General features: G+C 36.4%; 1 protein-coding gene across 3 annotated transcripts in view; it reads right to left on the bottom strand.

Moving 5' to 3' along the window:
• Window positions 1-23,428, bottom strand: part of LOC137405990 (zinc finger protein 708-like) — a 30,398-nt gene that overhangs the window by 5,712 nt on the left and 1,258 nt on the right. For all 3 annotated transcript variants that reach the window (XM_068092486.1, XM_068092483.1, XM_068092484.1), the window contains exons 2-11: window positions 21,653-21,792; window positions 17,837-17,965; window positions 15,902-16,062; window positions 14,546-14,679; window positions 11,392-11,620; window positions 8,971-9,102; window positions 7,847-8,079; window positions 3,249-3,412; window positions 2,497-2,629; window positions 1,521-1,725 (exon numbers count right to left, since the gene is read on the bottom strand). In XM_068092486.1, the coding sequence (XP_067948587.1) occupies window positions 1,521-1,725; window positions 2,497-2,629; window positions 3,249-3,412; window positions 7,847-8,079; window positions 8,971-9,102; window positions 11,392-11,620; window positions 14,546-14,679; window positions 15,902-16,062; window positions 17,837-17,965; window positions 21,653-21,780 (1,648 nt within the window). In that variant the 5' untranslated portion in view covers window positions 21,781-21,792. The remainder of the gene's footprint in view (window positions 1-1,520; window positions 1,726-2,496; window positions 2,630-3,248; window positions 3,413-7,846; window positions 8,080-8,970; window positions 9,103-11,391; window positions 11,621-14,545; window positions 14,680-15,901; window positions 16,063-17,836; window positions 17,966-21,652; window positions 21,793-23,428) is intronic.

Raw genomic sequence — 23,428 nt, 5'->3', positions numbered from 1 at the left:
TGCCTTTGATTGTTGTTCTTTCAGATGCGAAGCTTTTTGAGAAATGAAAGACCAATTTTTTTCTGTGGATCTAGACCACGTGGCTTCTGGCAATGCATAATAATAGTAAAAAAATTAAATGCTCTCTGCCAAGCGTGACTGTACAAATTATGCTACAAAGTTACTCAACTCTTCCACAACATAATTGTTTTGCTAAATCTAGCGAAATTAATTTTTTACCAAAAAACCTGGAATAAAGTCTACTCAACATTTTGCCATAAAAGATAGAGCCTTTGTCCGAAAGCTTCAATTAATTAAAAAAAATTAGCATGAGATTTGGCGCAAAATATATTGCAGTCAAGGTACAAAATCCTGACTTAATTCTTTTAGTTTGTAGAACAACAAAAACTATCGGTTTTCAATTAGATAAAAGAGCAGCTCAGACTGGTTAACAAAATATTTTAAAAACAAACTTGCGAGTAAGGTATCAGCGTAATAACCAAACATTTCTATTCATGAATAAAATAGTTATCTGAAAGTAGTACTAGGCTCGTCATTGTTTATGCTGTAATCTCTGAACTAGAGCAAGATTTAGTGTCAGGTTGTTATGAACCATTTGTACTGCTCACCTGATTAAATTATTTTACTTGCGGTAGGTATTTCATTGAAATCTAGAAAAAACATTTACCAAGAAGAGTTATAACTAGTGGCAGTGATATTATTGTCGGAATTGTGAGAATTGCTGAACGTTTGCACCAAATGAAAAATAGTCTCAGTGTCATAAGCAGAGTGCCTGGAACAAAGAGAGCCAACATTACTATTAGAAATATCAGAGACTGAATGTTGAACCATTTCCAAGGTTTGTGCTGCAAAAACATTTTTAAGGTCATTGTGTAGACGTTCTTCTGCCTCAGCTGATAAAATATGGTGACCTTGATACTACGCTGCAAATTAGTAGCTAAAATGAAGCAACTTGAAAGCGAAAGGACTACCCTGATCTGTGAGTTTTATTTTGGTGAAAATTTGGATAGATCTATTAATTCTCTCACCCATGATGCTCTGCTAAAGCTGCTAACATGAGCCACTTTATCAACTCTGTGCGAAGGGAAAATATAAGTGAGTTCTTATTTGAGGCTAAATGAGTAGATGATGTTTCCTTTTATTAACATTTTATGTCAGTAACATATATCTTACGACCAAATAAGTTTTATGCAAGCTTAACGAATGACATTGTAACTAAAAACATATTTTACTAAACCAACTACCTTCTTGGGAAAAGTACATGACTGGCTTTACATTCATAATAAATGTGTGACTAGCGGTTGAGATATATGCTACTACAAAACTAGGAAAAATAGGTTTCATATCTTTTATATTACAGTCATCAGAGTGATAGGGTTGGTACCGGCTTTACCATACTGAGCTTGAAACGTTAACTCAAATTGATAATCTATACCATGCAATACAAATAATGGGTATAATCATCAATATACAGAGTTTTCCTCTCTTTTTCTATCATAAATATGAGTTGAAGAGCAAACCTGAATGGATCATTTCATGTGTTTTCAGATCCTTCTTCCAGCGTGTCTTGTAGTCGCAATGCTTGCACTCAAATGGCTTGTTTTCCGTGTGAATGGCTCGGTGTCGCACCATTTGATTTATATCTGCGCATCGCGCATCACATACTGTACAATAATAAGGTTTGAGAGAGTCACGGTTCCCAGGCTCGTGTATTTGCATATGTACCTGTAAGCAAACTTCATAACATTAGAGATGTGATCACATCAAATTCTAGTAGAGTTTATCAAAAAGTATAGATATTTTTCTATCATGTGAGATTTTATTTGTCAGATCACCCAGAATGGTGATCTGAGTGCAAGGATGTTACAAGATTAAAATCGACAAAACTTCATCTCAATTAAAATGCTCAGAAAAAAAGGCGTGCCTAGACTTCTTCGAAAATTACATCAACAAGTGCGCTTCCTGTTTGTCCCTCTCATTATTGACACCGGGTGTTGCATTTAAGTTTGTAGCGTTACATATCTCTATATAGACGTATATTTAATTTTGTATTTGCTCATGACAGTTGCAATAAGAATTCAAATATAGCCTTAGATATCTGCTATAAATGTCTCAAATGATTTCAGATCGGTTGGTTAAAATTTGTCCAACTGCTTGGCTCTAAATTCTGGGTAAACAAGCGAGTAACCGATGCTGATGACTGGCTAAAGAAGAAGCCATATAAACAGGAAGTGCGACTATTGACAACAGCTTGGGGCAAGTCTGGGCATGTCTTTTTCTTCTGAGCATTTTAACTGTGATCAAGTTTTGTCAATTTCAATATTTAAACATCCTGGCAGTCAGATCCCAACAAAACAAAACCTAAAATCTCAAATGATAGAAATATATCTATATTTTCTGATAAAATAGACTAGAGGTTCCTGTGATCCCATCTTTAATGACTGGCAACGGCCAACACTAACAAGAAAGCGATGACAAGAAGTCCTCAAACCCCACCTCTTTCTGCTCTTCGTTTATGAGCCTCTTGTTACAGATTTGACACATCATCTGCTTCTTCCTTCGCAACTGCTTCTCTCTCAGTCGATTCTCTATGTTATGCTTGTTCTTTAGATGCAGCTTCATGTTAACCCTGTAAGGCCCATACAATGCAAGATCTCCACCTTCTACCACCCTAGCCGTTTTCAGCAAGTACTGTATAGAGGTCGCTACATGGCAACTAAACCGAAGAATCAGAGTCTAAATGCTGATGTTGGATGAAAAAGGTGAATTAATCAAAGCATAAACCTTTCAACTAAATAGCTTCTGCTCCATCTGCTCCGTACTAAAAACTTCTGCTCCATTTGGTTTGTCCAGACAACCGATGCTTACATTTGAATAAACAACATATCAAATGCAATAATGAACCATTTTTTTACAAACAATCGAGCCAGTCGTGATTGCGAAGGCACAAAATGGAATCACACAGGACACCAAATACAAAATGTTTATTTTTCGAATTCATTTCTGACCTTTGTGGCAGATCCTTATAAACTTTGGCGATTTTGACAGCGACTTCAGACAAGTTGTCACGCGAGCACAACTTTATCATACTACTCAGTAAAGTGATAGTTTTGTCACAGCAAATGTTAGCACACGGATAAACCGACCGAGCTTTTTCTAACAGTTTACATCTAGAAGTAAACTAATGACTAGTCTCCTAGGCTAGTAGGGTAGCAGAAACCAGAGGAAAAGATAAGATGAATACTCACGCCGTCGTTGCGGTGTAGGAGCAAGCAGTACACTTAAGCTTCTCACTCTCTCCAACATGCATGTTCTTCACGTGCCATTGCCGCTTGGCCAGGGTCTCAAACAGAAAGTCACACTGACCGCACTTGAAAGCGTTAGGATTGTGAGAGAGCTGGTGCTGCTTAACCTGATAGAATAGACAAAGACTAGAGTGAATCTAATACGTAGACAGCAAAAGTGGAATCTAATACGAAGACAGCAAGAATGGAATAATTTTTATTTAGGTAATGAAGGACAATGACAGTGTTTGAGTGTTCAGATCAAATAATCAGAATATGAAAACTTGAAAAAGTTAGTTAGATTCTAATGTGAACAAATTACTGTTTTTCTAGATGAGCCTCTCAATCTTAGTTTACAAATTAAGGAGTTGTCTTTCCATTTTGTTTTAATAGTTTTAACAGATATTCAACTAATTCTCTCCTTCATGCACACACTATATTTAACAGAACAACTTAACTTCTACTCAATTTACAATATACAGTCAAACATGGATAACTCGAACTTCACGGGACCGAGCGAAAGTGTTCGAATTATCAGAGCGTCCAAGTTATCAGAGCACTGTCACAAGTCCATGTATTTACTTATTTATTAGTAGATACATGTACATATACAAACTATAATATAAATCAAAAGCAAAAATGGCTTGTTTCAAATTAAATGCTTCTAATGTAAAGTTTAAAACATTTTTATCAAAAAGTATAGACATTTTTCTATCACTTGAGATTGGTTCGTTGTTTGAGGTGATATTATTGCCAGGACGTTTTTTAGATTGACAGTGGCAAAACTTGATTGTTGTTGAAATGCTCAAAAGAAAAGACATCTTTTTCTTTTGAACGTTTTACCCAGGATCAATTTTGCCGATTTTTTTTTAAGTTTATGCAAAGATTACCTCACTTCCGAAGGGCGATTGCTAAGCGGATGTTTGGTATAAATCAAATTTCACCAAACCTTTAGAAAAGTCATTGACAAAAATATTTTGCCGATGGTGGTAATAACGACGCTTACGAATTACGAAAAGTTGAGGTTCACCTCTATGGCTTGGAATAAAGTGATTTTCTAAAGCGATAACAACCGTTTCGGTAGCCGTTGGGAAAAAACAGTTCGAGTTAACAGTGTTGAGTTCGAGTTATCTATAGCAATTTATCATTACGTGGGAACGGACCAAAGAAACCGTTCGAATTAACCATGTGTTCGAGCTAATATATATATATATATATATATATATATATATATATATATATATATATATATATATATATATATATATATGACCAATTCGATGGAAATGCTCCAATGCTGTAGTGAGTGTAAATCTTATGATCGTGCAATTTTATAATAATTTACGTTGTTATAGTTACATAGTTTAATAACATATAAGCATGAAGTTAAATTGTACAGTCCAACTATTTAAGTGTGTATAATAAACAATTAATAGAACTACCTGACCCTAAATTTTATATCAGATATACTGCTAAGTTCTAAGACCAGTATAGCAATCTCTCTCACCACCTGAGAATGAGAGCTTTTGAGAGTTGAAGAGTCATTAGGCCTATCAGTAACATCTAGTGGCAAACCGATTCATCATCAACTCAGAATACATCAGGCTAGAATTGTCTCGCTTATCTCAAATTCTAACTCAAAAATTTAGTACAAAGTCTACTAACATGATGAGCGTTTAAGACTTGAATGACATCAGTAAATTACCTGAGGAAGTCTACTCCAATTGTTTATCGTTCTAGTAGAAGAGCACCATAGAACTCATAACTATAGATTTTCAAGTGATAACATGACAAAGTTACGGGACATTCAGCCAATGCTGAACTAGTATTACATATAAAAGCCAACCAGGAAGTGCCAAGTTATCACTAACAATTACGAACATGCTTTTTAGTCTGAAGCTGTATGAAGAAAACGAGACAACCCGAGATTGCTAGTTGATACTAAATGCTAAACAATAATTATATAGAAATCTCAAAGTCTGTAGTTCAGTTTGTCCAGCTATAGCTATTAAAATACTGGAATGTAGAATCCATATCACAGAAGATATGATCTCGTAACCTCTGGTTCGCCAGGCAAATGCCTTACCAATTTGGCTACGCGTGATTAATGGATTTTTTGGGCAATATATGTCGCTATGTGGGTGAAAGTATGCTACCGCTCTCCATTACAGCGCTCTCCGTTACAGCGCTCTCCGTTACAGCGCTCTCCGTTACAGCGCTCTCCGTTACAGCGCTCTCCGTTACAGCGCTCTCCTTTACAGCGCTCTCCGTTACAGCGCTCTCCGTTACAGCGCTCTCCGTTACAGCGCTCTCCTTTACAGCGCTCTCCGTTACAGCGCTCTCCGTTACAGCGCTCTCCGTTACAGCGCTCTCCGTTACAGCGCTCTCCGTTACAGCGCTCTCCGTTACAGCGCTCTCCGTTACAGCGCTCTCCGTTACAGCGCTCTCCGTTACAGCGCTCTCCGTTACAGCGCTCTCCGTTACAGCGCTCTCCGTTACAGCGCTCTCCGTTACAGCGCAACGTCATTCTATGTACAGTCATACTTCAACTTACGAGCTTAATGCGTTCCGAGACTGAGCTCGTATGTCAATTTACTCGCATGTTGGTGCAATTTATTTATATATAGAACAATTAAATATATATTGATTGGTTTCCATAATCTAAAAAAAGCAAATAAAACACTCAAAACAAGATATTGTAACAGAAAGAACATGTTGGTTATTGTTCTTACGTACTACATGCTTTCAAAAAGCAACAAATAAAAAATAATGCAAAAAAATGTGATTAATTAAAATGTAAAATTAAATACATGTACATACAATAGCAGTTAACACTGGCATTTGCCAGGGAGGGAGATATAAGTTATCCTTCGTTACAACAGTTGACTTTGATAAATTTGGATTTTATCAAAGTGTTAAAAGACAAACTTAGAAGCAAACCTAAAAGCAAACTTTCATTTTCAACTAAACGTAATTAAAATTTCTTCGGCGTTCATAGTTTGAAGTTTGTCGCTGGTTAGCGAGAAATTTTTCCTTTTTTTCGCTTTCACGACTAGCCGGCCATTTTAAGATAAACCTATCTAAGGACGTTTGCCTTTGTCGCCCTTGCAACATGTTGCGATTAGGACGAACACGGGTGTCGTCACAAATGCGATGATCACTAGTCAGCTTGTCCGAATGTCTATTAAACAGTTTGGATAGATAGCGCCGGCCTTTTCACATATCATCGTTTCAGTTACGCTGTCACCGGCCAATTGTTTGTCCAATGCCATCAGCGGTCGTGAAGATCGCTGCACCGTTTAGAAACTATGGGTAGTCCTTTTGCGAACTAAATGCACTGAATATAATCCTTCTGTTTGATAATTATGAATGTAGTTCTGTCATATTGCCGAGCTAGCTCAATCACGCATACACATTTCGCATATTTTTCAATATTTTTCCGTTTAATATCAATTGTTATCATTTGCTTTTTCTTTGTATTATCTTTCATTTTACTGGCAAACTTTCGGTCTACGCGCAGTACGTTTAATTCACATAATTCTGCACAGAAAATCGTGCACAAAAAACACGGTACAACAGTATAACCTGAGCAGTTGAAAAATACAGAGTGATGCTGTTCTCATAAAACACCTCCGGCATACTTGGCAACTGACTCAAGTGCTCGTATCTCAAACATGGCTCGTATGTTAGTGCTAAAACTTGCTTGAAAGCTGGCTCGTATCTCAAGTTTCTCGCACGTTGGAGCACTCGTAAGTTGAAGTATTACTGTATTAGTAAGAACCTTGGATAATTAGCTTACTTAAATTAGCCATTGGCAACGTTCCAGGCTAATGGCAAGTGGCAGGCAACTACATTATAAGCTGGTTTTTGATACCCGAGCAAACCCGGCCATTCCGCTAATCTCTGATAAAAGTGACAACTTCCTTCAAAAGCGTGTTACATCATCACGTTGTTGATGATCAATCCGCATCATGTGATTGTCCATAAAAACACATGATTCGTACGGTAACACAACCTGCACACAACTCCAAACCCACATGCGATTCACACGCACAACTCCAAAATCCACATGCGATTCACGCGCACAACTCCAAATCCACATGCGATTCACGCGCACAACTCCTAATCCACATGCGATTCACACGCACAACTCCAAATCCACATGCGATTCATGCGCACAACTCCAAATCCACATGCGATTCATGCACGTCATGGAAACATGGTGAGTGTTCATTCAATCAACAATGTAGTACGGTATGATCAGAACCCGTGGTTATCAGCCTGCTGATGACCACGGGTTCTGATGGAGTAAGTTTGTGAGGCAAATATGTGACCGCTTAGAGAATTGTGGGTGAAACATCACAACTACTACCACTAAGCATTGTGCGAACAATAAATTGATAGTTTAAGTCAGCAGAGAACTGGAGGAAAAGGCCGGGCCTATAGACTAACACCTTACTGTGGTTGAGAACTACATGTGGAGGAAAAGGCCGGCCTATAGACTAACTCACCTTACTGTGATTGAGAGCTAGAGGAAAGGGTTGGCCTATAAGCTAACTCACCTTACTGTGGTTGTATATTTTGAGATCACACCTGTCACACATCCATGGCTGCTTGTTGCTGTGTACATTCTCAATGTGAAGGTTGAGGTTTCTCTCCCAGTTTGTTGAGAAGTCGCATATGTCACACTTGAACTGTTTGGAGGAGGCATGCACGAGCTGGTGTCGCTTCATGTCGCAGTCAAACATGGCTGTGTAGTCGCAGTGTTCGCAGAAGTACGGATGGTTGGGTCGACCTGATGAAATGCAGTAGGAATAAGTGAAGGACAAACTGCAATCGTACTTGGATTGGAAATGTCAAAACAAAATATTTTTACAAGAAATACAATTTAAAATGCTCTTAACATAAATTCTGTAATAATCATGATTGCTTATACTTTTGATAGCGTTTAGTGAATTTTGAACAGAACGACTAACTTGTTGGCATTAGGCTTTGTATTGAACCAACAGAGTAGGAGATTCCAAAAATCCTATGGATTAGTTACTACCAATCAGCTATCAATAAATCTGAAAGGATTCTTGGCAGCAGTTAAGTCTGCTATCAATAAATCTGAAAGGACCATTGGCAGCAGTTAAGTAGGTCGCTGTCAAGCCTGCTCATCACTCTATATGAAACCCATAGAACTTGTATGTATTGTTAATGATTAACAAGCACTTAGAGTAAATGCGGGGACTGGTTGTATTAACTTTGTCTCGCCAACATGTGAGGACGTCCTCAATGATTTTTGCAATGCGTGTTTTGTAAGAATATTAACCATTTAAAAGTGATACTACTTTTAACACCTTCGAGACTGGCCTTTCCTTGTCCAAACTGCCATAGCGAGAAGGGATCTACAAAGTCAGTTGCTTTCAACCTATTCCAAAACAGGTTATGATTAAAGGACTTACATTCGACAACCAAAAGTATCTCTAGCTTTATGGCTAGATACACTTCCTGTCATACAATGCTGCAGCATCAAATTATTTTTCTAAAGACCTGACCATCGGATTGACTACTCTACTCACTATTTCATCTCTCTTTCATAAATAACAATTTTTTTAAATAGATTTCAATGGCAGGCTATTCAACTACACTCCCCCAGTGAGTCTAAGTCACAACAGCCGTCATTAGCGAGCAGTTATCTTACTGTGAGCAGACATCTTGTGTGAGCGAAGAGCAGAGGCCGAGTCAAAATGTTCAGCACATTTGCTACAGTTAAGAGTTTCCTCTTCTTCTGGAAAGAGCACTGCCTCCTTGGCCCGTCTCCTCGGCCTCCCCACTGCAAAGAAACTCCCACATTTTAGTATCTGACTGTTCCTCTAACACGGAATTATGGGTAGATAGGCCAAAGTCTGTGTCCCATATAGGCTGCAAGACTCTGCGGTAATCTCACGCAGCAAAATAATTGCGGTGCCAGGGTCGTCGGCTTATGTTCACATAAAGCTGCATCGCTGATGATCGCATAAAAATGGTCACTCGCCATGCTGTTTCTAAAATGCTGACCTTCACTTGTACAACGCATTTTAAAAAGGTTTTGCCTGCAGCTCCTTGCCAAGATGGTGACCAATGACCTCACCATATGAATCTTATTTCACCACATGAATTTAACAAAATTTACGGCCGAGTTCAAATTTGAAAACAACAAAGACACTGAAATGCTGTTTGCCAACAATAATTTCACAACGCCTAAAAGAGACACGATGACTGATCTTTCTCAGTTCAGCAATTCTCCTTTCCTTCAAAACCAGTAGCAACGTTGAAGTTACGATCCCTTTATAAAGAAGGTCTAGTGGTCAGACAACTTCCATTAATTTGCTAACAAAATCCACTCAATTACGAAAACAGCATTGTTTGGGTTTTATGGCCGAACTGGGTTGAAAAATGTTTTGAAAGCAATGAGAAAGCAAAGACAGAAACTGATAAGTGATAAAATTTTAGCGATAAAAAGTTTAAATTCAGTAAAATAGTTAAGAATACATACTAAAACTTAGCTTTAAGTGTGTGCGTTTAGTAAGCTAAACTTATTTGAAGTGAATTCAAAGTTTTTATTATACGTACGTCTGTCTTGAAGGTAAGAACTTTTAAGTGTAGTACCGCAGCTCATAGCATATTGTAATATTATATTTTAATGTAGATCATAACCAATAAATTCACTAAATACAATAAAGTTACTGTAGGTAGCTATAATTACTAAGGTGAACATATTATTTTGTTATGAGTTTTTAATATGTTAAACAAAATTTTGACGATTTTTACCAGGAGATGTTTCCATTATATCACTAATATGGCTTCTATAACCATACATAAGATTTTTTCACTATACGATACCAACCCGGGAACGCATCAAAATCGTATCCTGAGGGTGCACTGTATTTGGATTTCTTTGTTTAGAAATTTTAATAACATATGACATGCGAATGATAAACACCTGAAATAATAGCAAAGTTAAGATTTTCTCCAAACCTGCTAATACAGTAACTGCAGCCATCTCCCTTGCCTATCACCTTATTAACATGAAATAAAATGTAGCAGACTATATCTATAATAGACTATTACTAGACTACTAGCAGATTAAATACCAATGAAAAAACTTGAAAGTCTAAACTAAAACCCATGTTAGAAATTATTAATACTAGTAGGCTCGGCGGTCATGTGCACCGTGAGAGGACGTAATGAAGTAATCACTATGAGCATAACTAATTCTTGATATGGCAAGGCAGCAGAGTGATGTAGTGGTTAGTTCGTCAGTCAGTAAATCAAAGTATCCGAGTTCAATTCCCGTGTGAGACAGTTTTTTCTCCGAACGCTTTTAGCCTGACTCTGGACAGACAAACGAACACAGCTTTTATTATAGTAAATGTTAAACCATAACTGTCACGTACAACTTTTATGGTATTTTCTAGGTTAACCAGACACACTGATTCCGATTTTGTAATCAAAATACATATTGGTTCACTGACCTTCAAAGTCATAAAGGCTTTTTCAAAGCGTTTCAATATCCGTCTCGAAAACAACACTGTCGGCATAACAAGCTCCACCCATAAATATGTGATGAAACCTAGTTTTTTAGGAGCGGAAGTTAGGGATGTTTAGTCCGATTTAGAATGATAGAGATGAGTGTCTTAAAACCCATTATTATCTAAATTCAGCCTTCAAAATAATCGCAGTCTTCTATGAAAGGTAGATCAGCTATTTAAAATTGCTCGTAGCTTGTTACAGGATGTTTACTAGGCCGAAAAAAATGAGCTCAAAAAAAGCGATTTTATCACAAGCTAGCATTGTTATCGTGTTTTTTGAGCTTCTTTTTGAATATGTATTGTTGCGTCAATTGTGTTGTTTTCGAGATCGATTTTAAAACTCTGTAAAAAAGCCTTCATTTCTCTGAAAGTTAGTGGACCAATCTTTATTTTGAGTACAAATTCGGAATCAATGTGTACGATTTACCTAGTAAATACGATAAGTTGTACGTGACAAGACATTCAGCTGGCCCCGACTCTCAGTGTCAGAAAGATAATTCATCGACATCATCAACGAACTGCTATTGCAGAGTCAAAGAAGCAGGCCTCACCTCGACGACCATTGACAGAGAGTTTCTTGCGAATGGCGGTTACTGCAGACCGAGTTAGTCTAATCTTTTTCTTTCCTTGAATAATTCTAATAGCGGGCGTAGGGGTAGCACCCTGAGCTAGCTCTGCCCCTCCTTCTCCCGCCTCCTCACTCACTATGTCTACTAGGCTCTCATCCTCTCCTGACTCCGCCCCTTCCTCTATGTAGCCATCCTCCCCCACATCTAAGCTCTATAATAATAGACGATCACTGAGTTGAACACATTTGCCTTAAAAGGAGGCAGAGATCTACTCTCTAGCTATCAATAACCGTCTTTTCTCGATTATTTGTCCGTTGACAACAAAAATGGTTGGTAAGCAATGATGATACCAAACTGCTACTAGTAATAACAACTTATAGCCTATGTAGAAAAACAGCAACTAATGTTGGGTTTCGTGGAAACCATTGCATGCTGATAGTGTGTTACTATATTATTAATTTAATCATAGAATAACAAATGCTCTTGTTTTTTCCATATTATGGAGTCATTGGAACTCATCTATCACAGATCTCTCTTGGCAACAAATTTCTAGTATAACTGCAGTTGTGTTAATAAAACAAAATTAAGCATCACTTCGCTGTTGTTGTTATCATTTTAATTTATGTTATCTCCATATTCAAGCATTCTAAAAGGCAACAAAGATTTTTCAAATCAGATTACGAAAGGTAATCAATCTTATATGAAATAGTTAGGTTTCTCCATTTTCGTGTATACACTGCAGGACACAGAAACTATAGCCTAACTTGGGTGGTATCACAAATGGCAGACAAAGGTAGGCAAATCCCAATTTTACTTGAAACTAGTAAATTGAATGACAATAGTATCACTTGTCATGTAACTCTACAAGCAGACTTATGAAGCTCCAAGTTTAGTGGTCTGCCCTTAAAAACCTAAGTTATCAGCCCGGAGCTTACTGTAAAATCTTTAATCGAACGCCACCTCTATTTGACTACCACTTTGACTATCTTTGATCTTTACGAACCCATAATAGCAAGTGCTCAGAAGAAGTGTCAACAAAATCGTACTGAAAATGATTCGGTTACATCAATAACAATTAATTCTTTCGTTGTTTTTGTTTGCATTGAAGTCCGTTTTCAAACTACAAAGCTTCTCTCAAGTGATTTTCTCATTAAAACTTTGAAAACAACACCATAGAAATAATTAATAACTGTATCAGACTAAAAGTAGTTCCTTGTTTAACGCGGTCTTGATACTTCGACATACGTGAAAAACGGTTTACATTTACGATGAAATAGAACGACTAGTTTTAGGCTAAAATTTATCCATATTTGTACGAAATGCTAAATAGTTAGTTCTGCCAAAAGAATTGTTTGGATGCTAATATTAATTAGTTCAGCAGTGCAGAAAAATAGGTGAGGTCAGAAAACATTGCGGAGGGTATTAAAGACCCAGAAGAAAATGAGATCGTTCCAAACGAAAGCCACAACAAGAAAGCAACTGGCCAAGCAAACGACGCAAATATTTGTGTAAAAAAATGTTAATTTTATTTCTGCATGTACTATAAGTATGGTGTTTGTATGCCACTGGTTCATGAATATATATTTCTAGCATTTGATGACTATTATTATATAATTTATAAACATGCAGATTTATAGCATATTATTTGAGAACATCATTACTGTTATATAAACTCAGCTTACAATGAACCGACCGACACTCATAATTGCTTTTCTATCGCACATAAAAAGCAAGTTTTGGCTGCACACTGTAGCAACATATCAATGTGTGCAATGAGCTTTTATGCAACATTGTTAAAAACAGTTATAAAATGAAAATATTCCTTCAACTTTGGAATGAAATAAAAATGGAAAGCTCCAACCAGTTTTAAAGCAGGGCACAGGTTGTAATATCATCGCAGGTTAATTGCAAGCAATAGATATCAACTGGTAGAGATATTTCTCAGCTTCCCAATGCATATTCATTTAGAGAACTGCAACAAGTTGGAGATAAGTTAGCAAATTTTGTGTATCTAAAAGGGTTAATGTCGTTCCACCCAAAGAAAAATGCAAAATATAGGTGACATTTGCTTCGCCCGTAAAAGGGTTAAATTTATTTTCCCAAAATGCTGATGACCTACTTGAAAAATATAATGCCAGCCTCTATTTGACCGCCACCTCTATTTGATCGCCACCTCTATTTGACCGCCACCTCTATTTGACCGCCACCTCTATTTGACCACCACCTTTATTTGACTACCACTATCAGAAGGTTGTAAAATAGAACGCCATGGCGTTGACATAGAGGTTTTACGGTAATTGAAAGTGAGATGCAATTGTCATGTCTTCACAATTGCTGAAGTCACATGCTGTCCCTACATAGGCCGATCATATTGGAAATTTATTGCGAAGAAACCTCATGTTTCATAAAACTGACTGCTGTAAGTGAACATCCACAAGGTACTTAATGCATTACTCCAGCCAAAAGAACTGCCTTGTTATTACCGGTGTGGCTCACTTCCAAAGCATTTTTATGGCATCGTTATATATTCATAAGTAATAAATTAACTTAATTTAGTTATACAGTTTTATACACAACATCCATGAATAAGTGTTCCTAATTTAATCGAAAATCTTTGGCAAATAATTTCAACGAAGCTCATTAATGATGCCAATAGATAACTTAGACATAACAAGAATAGTCCACCTACTGAACAGTATAAATGCCATCAGAAAAGCTGAAGCTCACCACTATCTGCAAACCGATCAGGTTGAATATTTCAACTAAAAATTTGTGAAAGCAAAAAAAAAAATGAGTCGGCAATATCATTAGGTATAAATGAACTGTCAAGTTTCAGTGATTTCAGTTACAACATATCTTAGCACTTCCTATGCTATACGCGGAAGAAACTGACAAATGACGAATCAGGGAAGTAGACAATAGCAGCAACGATTTGCAATGCTAACACTTATTAAGTTAGTGATACATTACCAACATAAAAACTGTTCCCTATTCAGGAGCTGGTAATGATACAACATTAAGGGACACAGAATTCTGGACAGTTATATATTACCGGACAGAACCAATCCAACTTGCTCGTATCGCTGCAACATTGCACAGATAAATATATCTATTAAATAACTCTATGGCATCTTACCCATTCATCCATATCCTCATCTACATCACTTGTTGCTAGCTTCTCTAGCTTTGTCGAGGGAACATATTCTGACTTTACATAGGGATTCTTCCGACGTCGTGTGCTTTTTCTCACTCCATCCACTAGAACTGTACCTGTAATGCAGTAATATTTATTGTACCAGATACTAGGAATTGATTATTAAGTCAAAAAATAAGAATTAGGAACCCGACATGTCTGTCATATGAGAGTGATTATCCCAACATTTCTGCCATATGATACTGATTATCCCAACATGTCTGTCATATGAGAGTGATTATCCCAACATGCTTGTCATATGATAGTGATTGTCTCAACATGCCTGTCATATGATAGTGATTGTCCGATATACACAAAAGATCTACATTGGCTGATTTCGGCATAAACCAGGACTAAACTTTTTAGATACATCTCAATTTCTTGATGAATAGTTTTCATAAAAAACACTGCTGAACTTGAGTTCATTTTCTCGATGTTGCATATTACAAGAAATTACAAAATGCAAACCTGGAAATGAGGCAAGCAGCTTTCATCTCTCACTAGTATGTTAGAAAGAGTCTTCACAATGACATAAAACTCAACAAAATGTTAAATGTTAAGATTTTTAATGCAAACCAGCAATCATCCTAATTTAGTGAAAGAAAAAGCTATCAAAATGGGCGACAATGGCTTTATTTGAGTAAAGCTAGATAACTAGTTAATCGGAAATTTTCTAGCCAACTCAAATTATACACCAAACTTCAAATCTACTGTACTTTTTGGACTATTAACCGCACCCCTATATAAGCCGCATCTGCTTCATTTAAAAAAAACAAATATAAAACAATACACAGGCTGCACCTTTTGTATAGTCTGCAGAACTCATGACGGTGCTTTTTAACACGTCAGCAACTTTGCTGGTTAAAACAACAGAGTACCGTTAAGCACTGTTCCGTATTAACCAGCGCTTTTTAACCCAGTGCCTAACAGAACAATACCGTTAGGCATTGTTTCATTTTTTCTTTCACCGCTAGAAGCGCACTAACCGGAAATTCCGGTTAATGCGCCCTAGCGGTGAAAGAAAAAACCACAGAATAGCCGCACCCTTATATAAGCCGTATGGCTCAAAACATCAAAAAAGTAGCGGCTAACAGTCCGAAAAGTACGGTAATAACAACCATTGAAATGTTATACTATTAACTTCAGTTGTGGGAACAGCATTATACCAGTTAATTTACACTATTGTTTTCTTTCCGACATAAAACCAATAGCCAATTTACTCATCAGGATGCACACAAGAAGGGACAGTAACACCCTAAGAATGTAAAGTGCAACAGTCCCACTCAAGCAACACGTTACCTGGCTCCTTATCAGGGTCCTCATCATCAGTTTCCTTTTCCTGGTTTTCTTCGGGCTGCTCAGCAGACGACTTCTCCCGTTCCAACAACTCTTTATTGCGGGAGCCTTTTGGCCTACCTCGTGGCCTCGCTTGGCAGGTAGAACCAACAGAATCTCCCGAACTGTAGCATAATAGTACATTTACAGAACTTGCGGTTTGTTATGATGTGCAGAATATGAGTGCATCAGCTCAAATCAGCAGTAACTAAACATGAGCAAGGAAGTTCTGAGGCTGTAAACTGGTGAGCTTCCCTATACTAGCAAGCAAAGCATAACCTGAGTAACATCATTCTAGAGCTTATTAGAAATATAAATACAGCCTTCGCCAAAGTAGACATAAGAAAATTTCCAGGTTGAAAGCTACAGTAAAAGGTCAAAGGTCATGTACAATGCATATTTAAAACTGCACACTTGTTTGCGTATCACACCACCTACCTAAAACTTCTTGATTGCCGTAGTTTTACATTTTACTGGCACAGTTTGTGTTTGAAATCCAAATAAGTAAAATTTCTGCAGCAGCAAAAGAGTAGATGCTACATGAGTTTTATTTCAGTTGTAGTTTTGCAGTAAAGGTGATCTAGAGATCTGCAAAATCAAACTGAATGTTTTTTTTTTTATTTGTGCCTACAGCTTAACACTGAAAGCAAGGATTAAGATTGGTCTGCACTGAATATACACTAGTTGGACACTTGATAAAATTACATATATATTTCTGTTAAGGCCATTGGGAAACATAAAGGCCTACAGGCATGCATACTGGGAAGAGAGAAGGGGTTTTTATGACTTGTCATAGGCTTAACACTTAGGCTTAACACTGATCAAAACTCTGACTATAACAGATTTAGTTTAAATTTCAAGAGTGAAGATAATCAAAATGACCTATTTTTAAATTAATAATTATTGCTGACAGCCAGAACCTAACTAAAATCATTGTTGACAGCCAGAACTCAAGTCAAATCATTGTTGACAGCCCCGAACTTAACTCAAATCATTGTTGACAGCCAGAACTCAAGTCAAGTCATTGTTGACAGCCCAGAACCTAACTCAAATCATTGTTGACAGCCCAGAACTCAACTCAAATCATTGTTGACAGCTCAGAACTCAACTCATTGTTGACAGCCAGAACCTAACTGAAATCATTGTTGACGGCCAGAACGTAACTCAAATCATAGTTGACAGCCAGAACTTAACTCAAATTGTTGTTGGCAGCCAGAATCTAACTCAATTCGTGCACTTCGTTGGCATAGCCTGATTGACAGAGCAGACGATTTAATAAATTTAGGTGATAAGATTTAAACAACACAGACACCTTTTTGTCAGTGCTTATGACATTTACATAAACTTTTTTTGTCAGATAAAACTGTACTCTTAATTTGTCAGATACACTCCTTTTTATATAGAACTGTACTTTTAAACTGTTTGCATTCTCAGTCTAAAATTCCTTTTTTGCATTATTTTATAAGAGTCATACATTCTCAGATGTTCACACAATTACCATTTATTTCCTGTCAGTATTGCATTCAAATAATGTTTAGTGCGAGCCTGGCTTTATCTATGGAGTAAAGAACATGAGTTACCCTCTGTATAAAGAACATCACTTACCCTCTGTATAAAAAGAATGACTTACTCGCTGTATAAAGAGCATGACTTTTTTTATAGAGAGCGTGACTTACCCTCTGTATAAAAAGCGTGACTTACCCTCTGTATAAAAAGCATGACTTACCCTTTGTCTAAAGAGCATCACCTACCTTGTGTTCAAAAAGCATGGCACCCTCTGTATAAAAAGCATGACTTACCCTCTGTGTAAAGAGCATGACTTACCTTCTGTATAAAGACCGTGACTTACCCTCTGTATAAAGAGCGTGATTTACCCTCTGTATAAAGAGCGTGACTTACCCACTGTGTAAGGTATAAAAATACTGGATAGCATCTTCAGCCGTCTGAAGGCCTTTATCATGTAATATGCGAGCAAACTTCTGCAAAGACTCGCCAGTCAAATTCAACTGCAGCACACTCTCCTCCGAACTGTAACACAATGCCAACCTTAGTTAACATAGTTCCTAAAGCGGCTGGTCAATTACCCAGTGGAATATGAAACTATGTAGAAGACAAAGTGCGCTGTGCTGGAAAAGGGTAGTGATCCAACTAGGAGGGTCAAAGCTCGATTTATGACTCACCTTTGAACACTAATCTTTCAACATCTACATAACTGAGATTTATATATACATATATATATATATATATTTATATATACATATATATATATATATATATATGTATATATAAATCTCAGTTTGTCTACAGTGTGAACTTGTCCAGTTCGGTTTGTCCAGTTATAGCTATAAAAATCTTAGATAGAAGAATCCGTATCGCAAAAGATTTTATCTCAGAACCTCTCGTTCGCCAGGCAAATGGCTTACCATTTTAGTTACACGAGATTGACGGATTCATTGGGCGATACATGTAGCTTTGTGGGTGAAAATGTGCTACAGCTCTCCGTTACGGAGCCAATTAATTGTTAATGTGCCAGGTTAATGGCAAGTGGCATTGTTTATAAGCTGAGTTTATGAGTGTGGCATTGCTATCACTGTTTATAGGCTGATTTTTAACACCCTTGCAATGCCGGACATTCCGCTAGTGTAACATAAAATTGAGCATGTGCATAAAATGTGAGCAAATATTTGACTTGACATATGAGGGAATTCCCAACTTTTCAAGCTACTTTAATTTTGTAACAAAAGCTAGTAAAAATGATAGCGACGTACAACCATAAAAAATAAATTCACCTAATTCAATTATATCTAGAATGAATTTAAGTATATTCCACTGCACATTTTTATCAATCACTCTACACATTTCTTTCTATTCACATGTCTTCAAATTGAAACCAAAACGACGCCTCTTACCGATTATTACTTCATTAATCCAACTTTTACATATTTTTTTTTCACATAGTTCTAGTTTATTTGAGGTATTCATAGTGTTTTTTTGACTTTGGAATGAATTAAACGAACTGAGTCATATTCTTGTATGATTATTTCAGTTTTGACGTACAGTCATACCTCGAGTTACGAGGTTAATGCGTTGTGGGACTGAGCCTGTATGTCAATTTACTGGTATGTTGGAGCAATTTATTTATATATAAACAATTAAAAATACATTGATTGGTTTCCATACTCTGAAAAACACAAACAAAAACACGTAAAACAAGATATTGTAGCAGAAACAACATGCTGGTAATTGTCATAACTTACCATATGCTTTCAAAAAGCAATGAATAAAAAATAATGCAAGGAAATGTGATTAATTAAAATGCATAATTAAATACATACAATAGCAGCTAATGCTAGCAAATGCCAAGGAGGGAGAAAAACGTTATCTTTCATTACAACATTTGACTTTAATAAATTTGGATTCTGATGCACAGACTTGAAAGCAAACTTTTATTTTAAACTTAACATAATTAAAATTTCTTGTCGCAACTTAGCAAATTTTTCCTTCGTTTTACTCTCACGATCAGCCAGTCATTTTAAGAGAAACCATCTAAGGACGTTTGCCTGTGTCACCCTTTCAACGTGTTACGAAAAGGACGAACACACGTGTCATCACAAAGGGCTAATGCATGACCACTAGCCAACTTGTCCGAATGTTTATTTTCATAGTCTTAACCCTTTCGTGGGCGAATTTTTAAAACTAAATCAGACTCCCATGGGCGAATTAATTTTCCAAAAAATCAATTTTTTCCAAAAGGTTCATACACTTTTCTGTGTGTTATTATGTGCATATCTCTATGTTTAAAGGTGCATATGTATACATGTATATGTCCATAGGCATATATATATATATATTATAAACAAATAAAAGTGTATAACATAAAATATATGCTTTTCATAATAATTGTCTATTTACGAATGATATTTTCGAAAGCATTCTCTTTTACAAAGGCCCACATCACAGTCTTTGCACCATGTACTTATTCGTGTAACAAAGAGCTCCCACAAAAATGTACTTCCTGGATTGACAGGCTCAAAAAACTTTTCAAAATACTCTACTGGTTGAGCATCTACTGGAGTAAATACTGGGCCTGTCATTGCTATAAACTGCTGAATTGTAGGAGATTTATCTCTGTTTATGTTGGTTATATTCTTCCAGGCACTGGCATCACTCCTACTCACATCCTCATCATTACTGCTACCAGCCCTTTCATCACTGTCACTTCTAGATGTAAAGTCATTACAATCACAATTCAAACCTGATTCACTGTCATCTCTTGCTACTAAATCTAAAAAGTCACTGTCATCTCGGAATCTCTTAGTAATTTTGGTACTAGTACTTGCTTTATGAGAATAATCTCGGGAGGTTCTTTTAGAAGTCGCCATGACGGTAAACTAAAGTCAAACTCTCAAAAAATTCGGTAAATAAAAGCTAAAACCGAAGCAAGAAAAATAAAAGTTGATAAATTATTTAGAACAATTTTCTAATTTTTTTCGAAAGTTTATTTATTCATCACTGCTAAAAACGATCGTTTTTTTCAACCTTGAAGTCAATTTTTGAGGCTAACTGAAACTACTATATCGTAGCTTGCTATTGGTAAAAAAAGTAAACAAAAAACGGCATTTAGCTAACCAGAAACGGCAATAATAAAATACGTTACCGAAACGACAAAAACGTCGCACTGCCCATTAGCAGCCGTATCGCAAAGCGACAAAAACGTCGCACTGCCCACGAAAGGGTTAATAGATAGAACCAGACTTTTCACATAGCATCGTTTCAATTACGTTGTAGCCAGTCAATTGTTTGGCTTTTATCCAAAGCAAGAGCAGTTTCTCCATCTCATCGTGAATCAATACGCCATTTGGAAACTATGGTTAGTCCTTTTGCAGGCTTAATGCCCTTAATATTATCCTTTTGTTTGATAATTGTGCATATTGTGGATGTATTTGTTATATTAGCAAGCCAGTTCAATCACGCGTTCAGCTTTATCATATTTTTCAATAATTTTTTGAATTTTGAATAATTTTTTCAAAATCAAATATTTTCATTCGCTTTTGCTTTGCATTATCCTGTATTAAACGGGTTAGCTTTCGGTCTACGTACAGTACTTTTAATACACAAAATTCTGCACTGAAAAACGCGCACAAAAAACATGTTGCAAAAGTATAACCTGAGCAGTTAAAAAATACAGAGTGATGCTGTTCTCATAAGACACCTATAACATACATAGCCACTGACTCGCGTGCTCATATCTCAAAAGTGGCTCGTATGTTAGTGCTAGAACTTGCTTAAAAGCTGGCTCGTATCTCAAATTTTTCGTATGTTGCGGCACGAGTAAGTCGAAGGATGAATGTATATTATAAAATTAAGTAACTGATTAACTTGTTGGTTCAAGGTTTGACTCTGTATAAAAATACCCAGACAGAACCAATGAAGACCTACAAAAGCGTGAGTAAGCTAGTGTGCTTTCTGGCTACCTTAGTACGAAACATTTTGCCACATACAATTGGCACCAATCCTGAGTGCTCTTCTTCGGAACCACTCTGAAAGAGTGCTGTTTTCCAACTCAATTCCCGAGGGCAAAGATATGAAACCATGGAAATAATCTAGGCAGCTCACATAAATTGTGAGCATCACTTTCCTTCAATAAAACCCTGTGTATAATTTGATAGTTAGAATATGTCACTGTGCCAAAAAAGTAGAAAGCTAGTTTCTTACGTCGCTGCAACTTGTTCATCATTATCTTGGGCAGTTGCAACCTCCTGCGAAGTTGTTAAACTGGCCGACCTGTCCTCAAGAGAAGACGGAACTTCAATTGCGACGTGTATCTCTTCTGGTTCATCCATTCTCCAGCTCGACTAGAGCAGTTACAACAAGAAAACAAGTGAAGCATTCAACTGAAAGTGGTCAATGTTTAAAAATATATTGATGTAAAGCTGGTAAGCATGTTTTTGGATGTATGCAGTCAAAATGTTGACATTCCTGAAAGTTGTCAACTGCAAAGAAAGCGTAACGCGAATTGATAGATTGAAAAATATTCCAAGTTCAACCAAAATACAGTGCCACGAAGCGTGAAACAAATGTGACAAGACTTCCAGGTGACTGCTGATGCAAACTGGGTGAAACTACCAAATATGAAATACTTAAAATAAAGAAACAGTTAAATATATACAATAAAGCGAGTTTATAAAACGAATGTCGCGTAACAAGAATTTATCGCTATTGCATAATTTTAAGAAGAAACCTTTTCTTCTTGGTTAACACTTTCAAGTCTGGACTTGAGATAATCCAGTACCAGGCTTCCCACTTGATTTCCCACCTGATGTTACACCGGAGTGAACTGCAATTTTGATTTGTTTTTCCATACTTTTGGTTAACAAAAATTATGTAATTTTGGTCGTTTTGTTTGTAAGTTTTCAGTATAATTCTACAGTTTCAAATCAATTAGTCTATTATTGCTCGAAATACATGTAATAAACTAATATTGAGATATAGCTAAAATACTGAAGCCGCTCATAACGTAGAGATGAAAATTGCCTGCTGGAAAAACATTAGTTTGTAACAACACGGATTAAAACTCTTGGTTATGAAGGATAAAAAATGGACCAAGCTAGAAAGCCTAAATGTTTTAGTGTAAAGCTGTTGTTGCTGAGAAGTCTAGACTTCTTATTAGCAACAACAGCTTTACAAATATACACACTCTATCAGACTCGGTGTACTGCAACCATTCTATTTTTTCATTTATCTCTAAAACAGGATTTCTTTGAAAGCGTGTAAAAAATAAACTACTTGCTCTATTTGATTTATGTTTTTCCCACTGTGGTCTACCAGTTTGGAGCTTCAAAATGATATTTACTTTAAAGTTTAAAAGAAATTGTCCTATTCTAAGTGCTTTCACAGTTGACAAAAAATTGTTAATGTGATCGCGGATCAGGGGAACTGTTTGTAGGTTGAGCTATGAAGTGCAACTTGCGTAAATGATGGGACATTTTATGATGTCCCATCACTTAAGCATGTTGCACTTCAAGAACTACTATTTTGAAAGCAGTAAACTTTATATTATCTGAAAGCGAAAAAAATACTGCATCAATTAATTCAAAGAATTTTATAATGGGAGCAAATGTGCATGTGTAGTTGGCATCAACTAACTCTAAATGTCAAATTATTATTTATGGACACACCCATATACAATTGTTGAAACTTGTATATACAAGATATATACAATTGTTAACAACCACAATATTTTTACTAAAACAATAAAATATCTATTCGTGTAAAATTAATGTACTACCGGTAATTGCAGAAATTTATCTACACCCTAAAACTTCATGAATCATATTTCAAATATTATATGAGAGCAGATCTATCCTTTTGAAACTAAATTGTAACGACTGACTAACAGTTAAGTACTCTTTATATTTTATGTTATAATATATGTATCGTTTCAAAGTAATTGGGTTAAGAGAACTTTAAACTTTAGGAGTCGAGTATGTT

This window comes from Watersipora subatra, chromosome 10 (assembly GCF_963576615.1).
Source record: "Watersipora subatra chromosome 10, tzWatSuba1.1, whole genome shotgun sequence".
NCBI classification, from domain to species: Eukaryota; Metazoa; Bryozoa; class Gymnolaemata; order Cheilostomatida; family Watersiporidae; genus Watersipora; species Watersipora subatra.
This window is presented reverse-complemented; position numbering and strand designations above follow the sequence as displayed.